At 36.4% G+C, this 14,088-nt stretch overlaps 1 protein-coding gene across 2 annotated transcripts in view; it reads left to right on the top strand.

The window, feature by feature from the left end:
* Window positions 1-14,088, top strand: part of ATG5 (autophagy related 5) — a 133,674-nt gene that overhangs the window by 49,394 nt on the left and 70,192 nt on the right. For both annotated transcript variants that reach the window (XM_039237442.1, XM_039237443.1), the window contains one exon: window positions 4,142-4,304. In XM_039237442.1, coding sequence (XP_039093373.1) covers window positions 4,142-4,304 — 163 coding nt within the window. The remainder of the gene's footprint in view (window positions 1-4,141; window positions 4,305-14,088) is intronic.

Here is a 14,088-nt window from a genome sequence, read left to right as displayed (position 1 = left end):
GCACCCCTACAATACAGTATTTTTAACTGTGGTTATCAAGCTGTACATTATACCCCTATGTAATTATTACTTATTTCATAACTGGAAGTTTTTATCTTTTGATCCCCTTCTTTTTGTGTAGCCCTCAACCACTGCCTCTGGAACTACCAGTTTATTCTCTGTATCTGTGAGCTTCACCCCTCCCCTTTATATTCCATATATGAGTGAGACCATTATGGCATGTGTCTTTCTCTTTCTGACTTACTTCACTTAGATAATGCCTCAAGGTCCACCCATGTTACAAATGCAGAAATCTTGTTCTTTTTAAATGACTGAATAATAGTCTATTATGTATATATGTGTATGTGTATATACACATACCCCATCTTTATCCATTCATCTGTCAGTGGACAGTTATGTTGTTTACATGTCCTGGTTACTATAAATGATGCTTCAGTGAACATGGGAATGCAGACATATTTCTGAGATAGTGATTTCATTTTTAAGTTTTTGAGAAACCTCCAGGGTGTCTGCACCAATTTATATTCCCACTCTCATTACAATAGAGTTGTTTTCCTCAACATCCCCATCAACGTTTTTTATTTCTTGTCTTTTTGTTAATAGCCATTGTAATAGTGCGGTGATATCTCATTGTGGTTTTGATTTGCATTTCTCTGATGATTAGTGATGTTGAGCATCATATACCTGTTTGTCATATGTAGGTCTTCTTTGGAAAATAAGTTCATGTATTTGTCTATTTTTTAATTGGATGGTTTATTTTTTGTTGATGAGTTGTATGATTTTTTTAAGTATATTTTGGATGTTTTTCTTTTACTAGATATAGGATTTTAAATTATTTTCTCCTCTTCAGTAGGTTGCCTTTTCATTTTGTTGATGGTTTTCTTTGCTATCCACAAGCTTTTTACTTTGTTGTAGTCATACTTGTTTGTTTTTGCTTTTGTTGTCTTAGCTTTTGGTGTCAAACTTGCAATGTTATTAATAAATTGAAAAGCTTTTTTTCTCACTTGTGAGTAGTTTCAGTTTAGTGTTGTTAGGTTATCTAATGTTTATGTATGTATTCCAGACCACCTGGATTAATATTTTAATTAAAAGATACTGGCAGTAATATCTAAGTAAGTGGTATTTTCCAGATTACTTCTGATAAGTGAAATTAGAGTGAGGCATTTAGGTGGCTCAGTTGGTTAAGCATCTGACTTAGGCTCAGCTCATAATCTCATGGTTTGTGGATTCGAGCCCCGTGTTGGCCTCTGTGACAGCTCAGAGCCTAGAGCCTGCCTCAGGTTCTATGTCTCCCTCTCTCTCTGTCCCTCCCCCACTCACTCTCTGTCTTTCTCTCTTTAAAAAATAAATGAACATTAAAAAAATTTTTTTAAGTGAAATTAGATTAGTTTATTAGGCATTTGACTTGAAAGATTAATGAAAGCAAGTAAACATGGTGTCAGACTCTACCTGTATTTGCAAGAATTTTTTGGACTGAGAAGATAATGCACTTATACACAACTGCTAGTATATGTAAAAAGATATTAGAAATGTAATGAATCAAGAGTCTGTCTGGAATTTTATTGTGAAACTTTTAAGAAAAGATTTTCCACCCCACCACAACCTGATCATGGAAGGAAGAAGATTTCATGAGTAGGAACTGAGGGGGCTTTGACCGAAACATCTGTCACTTTATTCATTGCCCCAATTAATTCAGCTGCTGTGACTGCCTGTGTAGATATTTCCTCTTTCTGTTACTGCTTTCATGTTTCCTTTAATTTCATTTTATTAAATAGTTCACTTTCCTCCTAGTGATAGAGAATATTCTCTCTTGAACCATACATATATAAATACCTGCACTCTTGATATACCTCTCATTTGCAATACAGACTAGTCATTTGTAATTGTCAGCTATCAATTATGGGTGTCCACATTGGTTAAATTTAGAAACATACACAACAGTAGAAATCTGAGGAAAGCAAAACTTCAGTATCTTTTCTGATTGTAGGAGCCTTTGAGGGGATTAGCAGCCTATGCTGAAGCAACACTAGAAAATGGGGGATTTTCCCTTTGATTTCTTAAACCACTAGTTTTGACAGATCTTAAGATTTTTTTCATACTCAGAGTGTACACAATTTTAAGAAATTTTAACAATACTTAAGCTTAAATAGGTCATAAATTCAAGCTATGTGAAAGTAATCCTTTGGAGTATGGATTTTCATATTTGCTGCCACTCATACATAACCAGAATGGACAGTTAGCACCGAGAACTGTACAGTATCTGAAAAACCCATTCTAAATTTAGAGACCAAGTATAACAAAGTTAAAGTTTTCTTAAATAGAAATAATTATTATAATGTTAATCAATTTGAGTATCGTAGAATTGATATGATGTACATTTTATTGTTTACCCTGGTCAGGAAGCCAGAACAAATCCCTTCAATTTAGCCTAAGGAAAACAAATACAGCTGATTGTAAAGGTGATTGAGGCAGGGACCCTCTCTCTCTGCCATCCATACCCTCTCCTGTCTTTTAGTGTTGCCTTTCTCGCTCTCCTAATCTCTTTTGCCTTTTCATTTTTACAGACTTTTATATTTTGTCATCATCTTTGCCTTTATGTGTCTATGTCTAAAAATCTCTGCCTTCACTCTTCATGGATTTCTAGTTCAATAGCACCATGAATCTAAAAATCCCTTTGTACCTAGAGAGACAGTTTGATTGTCTCAGCTGTTCTCTTCTCCAGGCAGCTGTGACCAGTGGGGAGTTAAATAATGGCTTACCTTTTTACTCAGCAGATCCGTGCAGTCAAATTCTTATTAGAACAGAAGGAGGTATGACTGATTATTTGCATTTAAAAAATGTATTTTAGGAGATACCAGTAGGTAGTAAAGTACCTTTTCTTTTGGTAGGAGGGCATGTATTATAAGTTTCCTTGCCATTCAGAAGCTTTCCATGACTGAGGTAGTTGAATGTTGCTATTAATTGAATCCAAATAGGCTATCACTAAATGCTTTTTTCTGCCATTATTACTTGTCTCAGTTTTTACCAGAGGACTAATACAACGACTTTTGGTAAAATAATGTTCGATTTCTGATCATTACCTTAAGTATTCAGGTCTTAGGGAGGAAGTGGTATTGCATAGTGGTTAAAAACTGGGACTCTTGAGTCAGACTAATCCTCGCTTGACCACTTGCAAGCTGTGCGATTCTTTCTACTCCCTGAACTTCTTAATTAGTTAATTTTTTAATGTGTGAAATAGCAATAACAATAGGTTTTACCTTCAGGACTGTTATGAAGATACATAGTCCATATAAATAGTCTTATACCATGTTTGCCACATAAGTGTTCAGTTAAGGTTGGCTCTTATTATCTTTCTTTCCAGTGAAAAGAGCATTAGTCATCTAATTTACATAACTGCTTATCTGTCTAGTGATCTTTGCCTCACCTGCCTGAAAGATTCAATGACGTATAGGATATAAATTTCGGTATTGACCTTAAAAGCTGCATTTTAACCGCCTCATTAAGGTCTAATTGACATGCATCAAACTAAACATCCTAAAAATGTACACTTTGATAAGTTTATGCTACAATTTATGTATTCATTTACCTGTTGACATTTAGGATGTTTCCTGATTTTTGGCTGTTAGAAATGAGGCCGCTGTGAATATTCGCATGCAATTCTTTGTTTGGAAATATGTTTTTGTTTCTCTTAGATAGTGGCCTAGTTGTAGAATGACTGGGAAGGCGTATGTTTACCTTTTCCAAAAAATGACCAGTCTGTTTTCCAAAGTGATTGCACTGCTTTACGTCCTCACTAGCAGTGTCTGCAAGTTGTAGTCCACATTCCTGTCAGCACTAGGTACGGCCAAGCCAAAGAGCTATTTTTAAAATTATTAACCCTTCATAGTCTTATTTTTTTGTTGTTTTAAACACATATCATGTTACATAAGGATTATTTGGAAAAAATACAAAATACACCAAGTAGCTAAAGATTTTTAACTTAATTTAAAAAGTATTTGGAGTTGTACTGAAATCTCTTTATTGGAAAGTTAACAGATAGTTTGCTAAAAATATTGGATAATTGAGGGAGATACAGTTCTTTACGAAGCTAATTTTGTATTTTGTATACCTGTTTTATGTGTGTATTTTTTTCCTTTGATAGAGTTTTCCAGAAAAGGACCTTCTGCACTGTCCATCTAAGGATGCAATTGAAGCTCATTTTATGTCTTGTGTGAAAGAAGCTGATGCATTAAAGCATAAAAGTCAAGTAATCAATGAAATGCAGAAAAAAGATCATAAGCAGCTCTGGATGGGATTACAAAATGGTAAATATAACAGTGTTTAATTTCAGACTTTTACTTTTCAGACTATAACTTTTTAAAGTATGAAATAACTGTAACCCTATGAGTAGTTGGTGCGTCTTAGGATTCATGGTACAAGTTTAAATGCCAGCCTCTATGCACAAAATTTAGCTACAGAAGTAACTGCCTTCACTGATCCCTAACATCGTATTCTTCCAACATCCTTCTCTTTGTGGATTCGCTAATATTAGGATGATTGCTTTGCCCATGACACCAGCTGATATAAACCTCCTGTGTTTAGCTGCTGGAGAAAGTGCCCTCATTGCTAGTCATCTCTCTAGAATTGCAACTGAACAACCTGTGTGCGTACCAAAGTACACACTGCTAGGTGCTCTCCCTGCTAGGGCACAGACTCCAACCCCTGCTTTCTCAGAACAGTATGGCTCCGTGCTTGGATTCTTTCTCTCCTGGCTGGGATTTAGAAAATACATTCAAGGAAAAAGCTGAGAGGAATCTGCAGCTCATCTCTGTATTCACTGTCATTTAGGAATTATAGCCTCTTAATCTTGCCTGCATTGATTGCCTGCCAACCCTCCCCCCGCCAGTTGTCTTTACAGGCAGCTGTTGTTTTACATGAGTCCAGTAGCTAACATGTTTTAGTTAAATAATACCAGCTCCTTACCAACACAGTTCAAATTTCACTTACTATCATATGGTTACTGAAATTATATAAAGTACAAACTTTAAAGCTAACTCTTTAGTCCATGAGTCATTTAACAGCATAGATGCATCATGATCGTAGACCAGTCACATCACTTATTTCAGTGTCTGTCAGTGAATCATTGTTACTTATCTGTTACTTAGTTTACCCACAGACAGCAAAGCATGTAGTTGTGTTCCCTCCTTGTCTCCAGTGATACACCCATATAACATTTTATGAAAGTGGATAACTGAGAGAGGGAATCGACCAAGAAAGATGAAAGTAAGTATAGCAAAGATACAGAAAGTGATAATGCTGGTCGTGGGATTTTATAGGAGTAGTGGAATCATAGAAGAAACAGCTGACTATGGGCATGTTAACACTCCCATCTTTTGAGACACTAGATATGCAGCCACAGGAACTTAGTGAAGGTGAACTTTTCCACATGAATGGGGAAAGTGATTGTGACGAAAAGGGGTGAATTTATCCCAGAGGAAGTGGTGCTGGCAAAAAACTTAGCATTATGGGAACTCTCAAAGATATTTCATGACATTGGAAGTGCAAATGATGACATGTTTGGAAGTGGATCCAGACCTAGAAAGGCATATGACAGTTTGACATGGTTTAGCAAAGATGCTCGCTTATAAGTTATATGTCAAGAAAGCAAGCACTGGGGCACCTGGGTGGCTCAGTCGGTTGAGCACCTGACTTCAGCTGAAGTCATGATCTCACAGTTTGTGAGTTCAAGCTCCCCATCAGGCTCTGTGCTGACAGCTCAGAACCTGGAGCCTGCTTCACATTTTGTGTCTCCTCCTTGCTCTCTGCCCCTCCCCCACTCACTGTCTGTCATAAATGAATAAACATTAAAAAAAATTATTAAAAAAAGCAAGTACTATTCAAACTGTGCTTTAGTTTTTTTACAGAGTAATAAATAAAACTCTGGAATTCTCAGTGTTTCTCATGTTTTAAATTACAGTGTACTAAATAAATTTTATTTACTTCATTTTCTTATACATTTATAACTAAAAAAGAGAGTTTTTAATGTTTTGTTGACAATTTTTAAAGACCACACCATTGATTATTCAGATTGCTTTGCATGGTTTTATAGTGACTTTTCCAGACCTGCACTACTATGGAAAGCAAGGATTGCCTATATTTTGTTCAGATAGTTGTTTTTAGATAGGAAATTAGTCCAAAATAAGCTGGACTTTAATGGCAAGTAATCAGAATAAAATAGAAGAGCCACCTTCTCCCCCTGACTCCACCCTTGAAAACATAATTTTAAAAAATGTGATCCATTTTTATCTTTGAGGCTATATTATTACCATGTCAAAGAGGTATTTGTAGTTATAGTATTTATTAAACTTTCATTATGCAAAACAGGGCATTATCTGAGACTTCAGTAGTGCAAAAGATACATACTTTACGACAGTGTGTACTGTAAATTAAATTTTGTCATTTCTCTTAGTTTCTTAGATTTGAGTTACAGTGAGTTGCTCCTTAGTTTTATATTTGTATGTTTGGTGTTTCTTAATTGGATTGTAAGCTCTGCAAAGGCAGCCTTTCCCCTCCTTTATCTTACTGAGTATACAAATTCCTATTAATTAAAATTTTGAGTTTATAATCCCTTAAGATATATATATATATATATATATATATATATATTCCCCCCCCCCCCCCGGCTGGCTATTTAAAAATGAACTGAAATTTTAGGAGACTTGTGAATAAGAAGATAACCTAAATAGAAGAAGGCTAGAATCTTGTGAAGGGAGCAGAGATCTGAGAATAATTTGGCTTCAGAATTGAAGTAAATAATTTAAATGGGTATTTAAGTAGGTGTTCTTGAAATCTGTTGTGAACTGGGTGAGTCTGCTGTAGAGAGAGTTCAGGGATTCAGCAGAGGATTCTAAAGATGATTAAAGTGTTTCACTTGGGACATTGGAGGCTTGGCTGTGAGGGGGGAGCTGGTTAAGAGTGGTTTAGTCTCAGCTCTCCTAGCGGCTCCATAGGCAACTCACTCAACCCCTTTGAGCTTCAGTTTCTTTATATGTAAAACAAGAGCATATCTGCTATGTTCTCTTACAGGTGTCTTTAGAGGCTTTATTGAAACACTAGTACAGTTTATGGGAAAGTGTATGAAAGGAAGTAAGGCTGTCTTGAAAAGAATTATTGAGACCCTAGAACAGGGTTGGCAGACCATGGTCCTGGGTCAGCTACCTGTTTTTATAAAACCTGTTTTTTAGAGCCCTGCCATACCCGTTAATTGTGTATTGTCTATGACAGCTTTCATGCTACAATAGCTGAGTGAAATAGTTGTGACAGAGACCATGTGGCCCACAGCCTAAAATATTTACTCTTTCTGACCCTTTTAGAAAGCATTTGCCAGCTCATAGAAGGTTGACCAAGCCAACAGTTCATTATTTATCATTGACTTAAAGCATGACTCAAAATGTCACGTTCAGAGTTTGGTATAACTTCATGTATCAGACTTAGCCTAAAAACAGCCTTCAGTGCTACTTTCTGGTGTAAAATTCCTCTTTTCCTATTTTTGTCTTAGCTCATATCCTTTCTTGAACATATGACTGTTTTAAAGTTAGCTTTATTAAGTTAAATTTTATTAAGTTATTTTTCAAACTGAATTTTATTAAATCTGACTGGATATAGTATATGGCTAAAATGCACTTTATTCCATTTTTATTTTTAGTTATAAATTATTTTGGTAGCTGTTATGTTTGGTCTGTCTTTTTATACCGGTAATGATTGAACTTACACTCAAAGTCATTTGTGTAGTATCCTGTGGGTACTGGTGACCTTGGTAGTTTATTTATTCTACTTTTTAAAATCTAAAATATTCATTTAGGAAATCTTTAGCTAGGTAAAGGTTGCTTGTAGAGAATCTATTTTGGGATAAAAGGTTGAATGTTACCTACATTAAAGTAACTTGGTGAAAGGTGGATGTAGTAGTTCCTTCTGCCTAGAATGCCCTTTCCTTCTCTTTTTGTCTAATTCCTCCTTATGCTTTAATGCTTATTTCTCTCATCACCTACTATCTGAAGCCTTCTTTTTAAAAATTTTTTTTTAGCCAGCAGATATTTAAAGTGTTCCTTTAAAGTGTTCCTGACACTACTAGGGGTTAGCATCCATCCAGCAGTGATAAAACAAACATGGACCCTGTGTGCATGGGACTTACAACCTCATGGAGGCAGAACTACTCATGTTTTCATGCTGTCAGGGCTCCTTGTCCGTTTATGTGCATTTTTGCTCTCCTGTTTTATCACTCTCATATAGTGATGGTTTATGTAATTCTGCTAGAATATACATTTCTCCTGTTTGGAGTGTATTATACATTTTTGAATCCCTAGCATCTAGTCCAGAGCAGACAGAATTAATATTGACTGAATGACTATTTTATTCCTTTTTAACACTGTAAGGAAATAATATTAACGACCATTTATAAATAGTTTAATACTAGTGTAAAATGGAAGAAATGTTTTGTTCGAATTTATTTATGGAAATGGATTTTATGTTTAAGAAGTTTTCCATCCAAAAGAAGGTCCTGTTAGTTTGTGAAAACAAAGATATTTCACCTTTTGATTTGTATAATTGTAAATTGGTCAAAATTGAGACATAGCAGATGGTAAATTTATTTCATTCAGAACTGCACCTGTAGATCATAACAACTAAACAACGATTTAAACAGTTTTTGAATACTTTCAAATGCTAATTTTAATTTTTCAGATCTGTGTGAAAGAGAAATAAGAAAAACTTTTGAAACCAAGAAAACTCATTTAAGACATACTGTGCCTTTCAGTGTTTTTTATGAGTTTTCATTTTAGATATAAGAGTATTTAACCTCCCTGTGAAACCACGTTAATGACCACAAAAAAGAAAAGAAAGTAACATTTTTATTATATATGAGGCTGTTGTCACTACATGTGCAGGCTATTTTCTATTAGATGTCAAACTGTTTTTCTTATGAGCTAGAGATTTTCTTATACGCTTAGAGATTTGAAGAAATCTCTAAAATATATTTTAAACATATGACTTAGTTTTCAGCCTTGGTTTTTTTGAGTGCACTAAAAAAGAAAAGGTATCATTAAATAAATTCCATAGCCCTTCAAATAAATCTAAGTTTTGACTGCTAAATCTGTTGAAAATTTACATTGTTTCTAAAGTGTACTTAATCCTTTTGAGCTGAGGAATTTTTTAGAGTAATCAATTATTTGGAGTATGCCATTTTAACCTAAAACCGGTTTTTAAGAGGGAATAGTGATTATTGAAAGGTGACTTTTATAAAAGTCATAACGTTTTTGAAATACTTTTGTTTGGGGGCACCTGGGTGGCTCGGTCAGTTAGGTGTCCGACTTCGGCTCAGGTCATGATCTCGTGGTCTGTGGGTTCCATCTCTGTGTCAGGCTCTGTCCAAATAGCTCAGAGCCCGAAGCCTGTTTTGGATTCTGTGTCTCCTTCACTCGCTGCCCCTCCTCAGCTCATGTTCTGTCTCTCTCAAAAATAGATAAACATTAAAAAGTATTTTTAAAAAAGAAAATACTTGTGTTTGCTAGGTGATATAAAAGAATAAATGCAGTGGTTTTAGCTCTTTGGAGGCTTGTATGATAGAAACAGTTGGGTTGTATAATTGCATTGCTTTGTTTTTATCAATTGCATATAGTAGAGTAAGTACTGGACTGAAGGTCTGTTGGTCTGAGAAGGACCTGCTCTTTATATCTTATCAGTTGTGTGGTCTGACATCACTTTCCTCCCTCAACTGGAGTTCCTTATAAATGTGAATGTGATAAGAATTCATGAAACTCACATTCAAGGACTATAAAGTGGTAATCATACATACCTGAATTCTGATGACTAAATATTTTTAATTGATTCCAAAGGACTTCTTGGAAGAAGATTTACTGTTGATAATCTCTCTCTCTTGCCTCTCCTTCCTTCTTCCTTCCCCTTCCCTCCCCCTCTCTTTCCTTCTCCCTTTTCCCTTCTTCCCTCTCCCTCCTCCCCTCCCTATCCCTTTGAAGCAAGACTTGAGTGGAAGGTCACTTTCCAGAAATAAGTGTGGTGTCATAGAAAGAGTACTAAAGCAGAGAGAAGAAATTTTAAGATTGAATTCTATATCTTGAAGCTTCAGTTTCTCTGATTTTGTTAGTGTCAGATGCTGTTCTAGGTGTAGTTGGTATGGAAGGAGGTCCTAAGGAGAAATGTCAGTAGAAGGCATAAGTACTTCTCTTGAACCTTTTTTTCTGAACAAAAGGTCATATTTGGTAAGCTTTCTGTTTGTCTTTAGCAAAATTCAGAGTTTTACCACTTGTGAGGACACTGAGCTTACGTTGTGTAAATAAGAGCAAAGTAGATAGTGTAATGAGTCCCCACATACCTGTCATCCAGCCTCAGCAGTTATCAATATGTGGCCAATCTTGTTTCATCTATTACTTCTCATTCCTCTCCCATGTTGAGTTCATAGGAATTTTTATTATTTCATCCAGTGCCACAAATATTATTTATAGATTTATATTCTTCATAGATTTTATACTCTGATGTTTAATGAAGCCTTGGAAACAACATTCATTATAGGAGAGTCATGCCCAGATCCTGGTAGTTTGGTTCAGTCAGTTACGGGAACCTGTCATGTGCTTGGCACTGCACCTAGGCATAGGGGCCACTGGGGTAAATGTGACAGGCAGAGTCCTTCCTTCAGAATTTACAGTCTGTTAGGGGAGACAGACATTAAACAGATATCCTTTATATAATTATTACATTTATAACTTCATTTGTGGAGGAAAGAGGAAGGGATCGAGAGCAGGGTGGTTGGGATAAAAGTGTTCCAGGCACAGGAAATGACCGGGTGGGGCAGAGAAGCAGAAAAGAGACTAATAAGTTCCGAGAGCTCAGGGAGGCCTTTCTGACTAGAGCATGGTGATCAAGACCGAGAGTGGCAAGTAGGTAAATTAGGCAGAGACCTGACAGTGCAAGTTAGACTGAGACCTTGTCTATTCAGGGCCTTATAGGCTATTTTAATGATATTGAACTTAATACCCAAAGAGTGAGGTCGGGTAGATAGGGGACCACTGAAAGATTTTAAGCAAGACTATAACAATCAGATTTTTCTTTTTAGAGGCATGCCTTTGAATGCAGTGTGGTTAATGAATTAATTAGAAGGGAGCAAACGTGGAGTTAAAAGACCAACTAGGAGTCCATTCCAGTAGTTAGGTGAGAGGTGATTAATTGTTTTATATTACAAGTGGTGGCCTTTGAGGGTAGAGAGAAGCGGGTGGATTTGAGAAAAATTTGAGATACAGAACTGTTAAGACTTGAGTGTTTAGTTGAAATTGATGCGTAGTAGAATGAGAACTGTCAAAGTTGATTCCCAGATGCTTCAGAAACTCTTGAGTGTGCCTAGCTACTCTTACAGCTTATATATATTATCCAAAAGTAGATCTTTGCTGTATTGTTACATTTAAGATAAATCACTTTTTGATACCCAGTCCCTTAATACTGTTTAAAAAAAATTTTTAAGATTTATTTTTAAGTAATCTCTATACCCAAAAATGGGGCTTGAGCCCCTAACCTCAAGATCAAGAGAGGATCAGGAGTTACATGCTCCACTGACTGAGCCAGCCAGGCAGCCCTCCTTAATATTATTATAAAAAGGAATGTGTGTCACTTTGATGCTCTATATATGTTAAAACTTATGCTGATTTTTGTTAATACTGTCTTACTTTCTTAGTGCTCAGAAACATAAAAATTTTGCTTATGATTGGCATCAGGCTTACTAGTTGATAATATCCATTCATATTTTTTAAGTTTATTCATTTTGAGACAGAGACAGTGCAAGTGGGAGGGACAGAGGGAGGAAGAGAGAGAATCCCAAGCAGGCTCTGTACTGTCAGCACAGAGCCTGGTGTGGTCCTCGAACTCAGGAACCATGAGACCTGAGGCAAAACCAAGAGTCAGACGCTTATCCAACTGAGCCACCCAGGCGCCCCCCCTCCTTCATATTTTTAAGTTGAAATATTTGCCTGTCTCCTGACCTCAGATACCTCTCCTATTCTCCATTGTTTGATAAGATTAGGGTTTTGGTTTTATAATCCTGTCTTTAAGTTCTTTTAATGTCTTCTGAAGTAATACCCTTTTACCCGAAGACTTGAATTAATAATTTAAAGCAGCATACCTACAAAAGCAGCATAAGTACTATTATTTCTGAGCCTATAGGGGCATTGTTTTCACTTTAGCTGTATAGTTTTCTTTTTCTTCTTTGAAGATCATTCTATTATTAGAGAAAATGGAAGCTAAACAGAAGTCAAATAGTTGAGGTCTCTTTTTCTCTCTCTATCTCCTTTTTTTTTTCTTTTTAGAGAGCGAGCAGAGGGGAGGGGCAGAGAGGGAGAGAGAGAATTCCAAGCAGGTTCCATGCTGTCAGCGCAAGCCAGACGTGGAGCTCGATCTCAAGAACCATGAGATTATGACTTGAGCCAAAACCAAGAGTCAGATGCTTAACTGACTGAGCCACCCAGGCACCCCCTCTCTGTCTTTTAATATGATACTGTCTTCCCCAATAATTTTCTCCATGTATTCTTTTTTGCCAAACATAGTTTATAAAGTTCATTTTGTTTTCCTTACTATTTTTTATAAGCCTCATCTTTTGTTTAGTGTTGACCTTCCTGCCATTCTTACATGTTACTTGTATTAGAGTTCTCCAGAACCAATTTTAGAAATATACATATATATTTCTATATATGTGTGTGTGTATATGTATATACATATGTGTGTATATACATATATATATGTGTGTATATATATGTATATACACACATATGTATATACATGCACACACACACACATATATGGAAATTTATTATGAGGAATTAGGTCATATGTTTATGGATGCTGAGAAGTCTCATGATTTGCCCTGTACAAGCTGGAAATCGAAGAAAGAATGTAATTCAGTTTGAGAGAGAAGTCCTGAGAACTATGGGAGCCAATGGTTTAAATCCCAGTCCAATTCATGAGTTCTCTCAGCTTTGTCAGTGGGGAGAAAAAAAAGGAGTGAATTTCTTCCTCCTCCTTCCCCTGCCTTTTGTTCTATTCAGATCCTTACCTGATTAGTGATGCCCACCTGCATTGAGGTGGGCAGTTTACTGTAAATTTACCTACTCAGTTAATAATCTCATCCGGGGGGCACCTGGGTGGCTCAGTCGGATAAGTGTCCGACTTCGGCTCAGGTCGTGATCTCACGGTTCGTGGGTTTGAGCCCCGCGACAGGCTCTGTGCTGACAGCCACCTCAGAGGTGGAGCCTGCTTCAGATTCTGTGTCTCCCTCTCTCTCTGACCCTCCTCTGCTCACTCTGTCTCTCTCTCTCTCTCTCTCTCAGAAACAAATAAAAACATTAAATAATAATCTCATCTGGGAACACTCTCACAGTCACAGAAATAATGTTAAACCCAGAAATAATGTTTTATAAATAATGTTTAATAAAGCATTCCATGGCCAGTCAAGTTGACCCATAAGATTAACTATCACGTTGCTCTTATATAACTTGGTCCGTGTTTTATGGGTATTATTTTAACGTTAATTCATTGAACAAGTAATTAGTGAAGGTCTCCTGGTGATAAAACAGACTGAAATTTCTACACTTATGCAGCCACAATTCTAGTGGGAGAGACCAACAAGAAATATATATACATAATAGTTTTTGTGTCACATGATGGCAAGTGCTCTGGGAGAAAAATAAAGCAGGGAAAGGTGAGAAAGAACTGGGTGGGGATAGGGCATTGCTGTTTTAAACAGAATGGTCTGGAAGGTCTCACTGATTGGATGACATTACATAAAGATCCAAACCAGCACTATGCTTTATCTGGGGTTAATACCTTCATTGTCAGAGGGAACATCAAGGGCAGAGGTCCTGAGGTGAGAGAATGCTGGCAGTTTCAAATACAATCCTGTTTGTAGCTTTTTGAAGTTACAGATAATGTAAGGGTTTTTTCTGACATACCTCTTTTTCTCTAGTCTGCTTTTCTATTTTCCCTCTACCTTTATAGTCTCACTTTTTCTGTGTACGAAAAATGACACTTTTTTTTATATATCATTGTTGTTGTAAG

This window comes from Hyaena hyaena, unplaced genomic scaffold (assembly GCF_003009895.1).
Source record: "Hyaena hyaena isolate Hyena2069 unplaced genomic scaffold, ASM300989v1 scaffold_123, whole genome shotgun sequence".
Classification (NCBI taxonomy): Eukaryota; Metazoa; Chordata; class Mammalia; order Carnivora; family Hyaenidae; genus Hyaena; species Hyaena hyaena.
The sequence above is the reverse complement of the archived record's forward strand: the minus strand, read 5'-3'. Positions and strand labels throughout refer to the sequence as shown.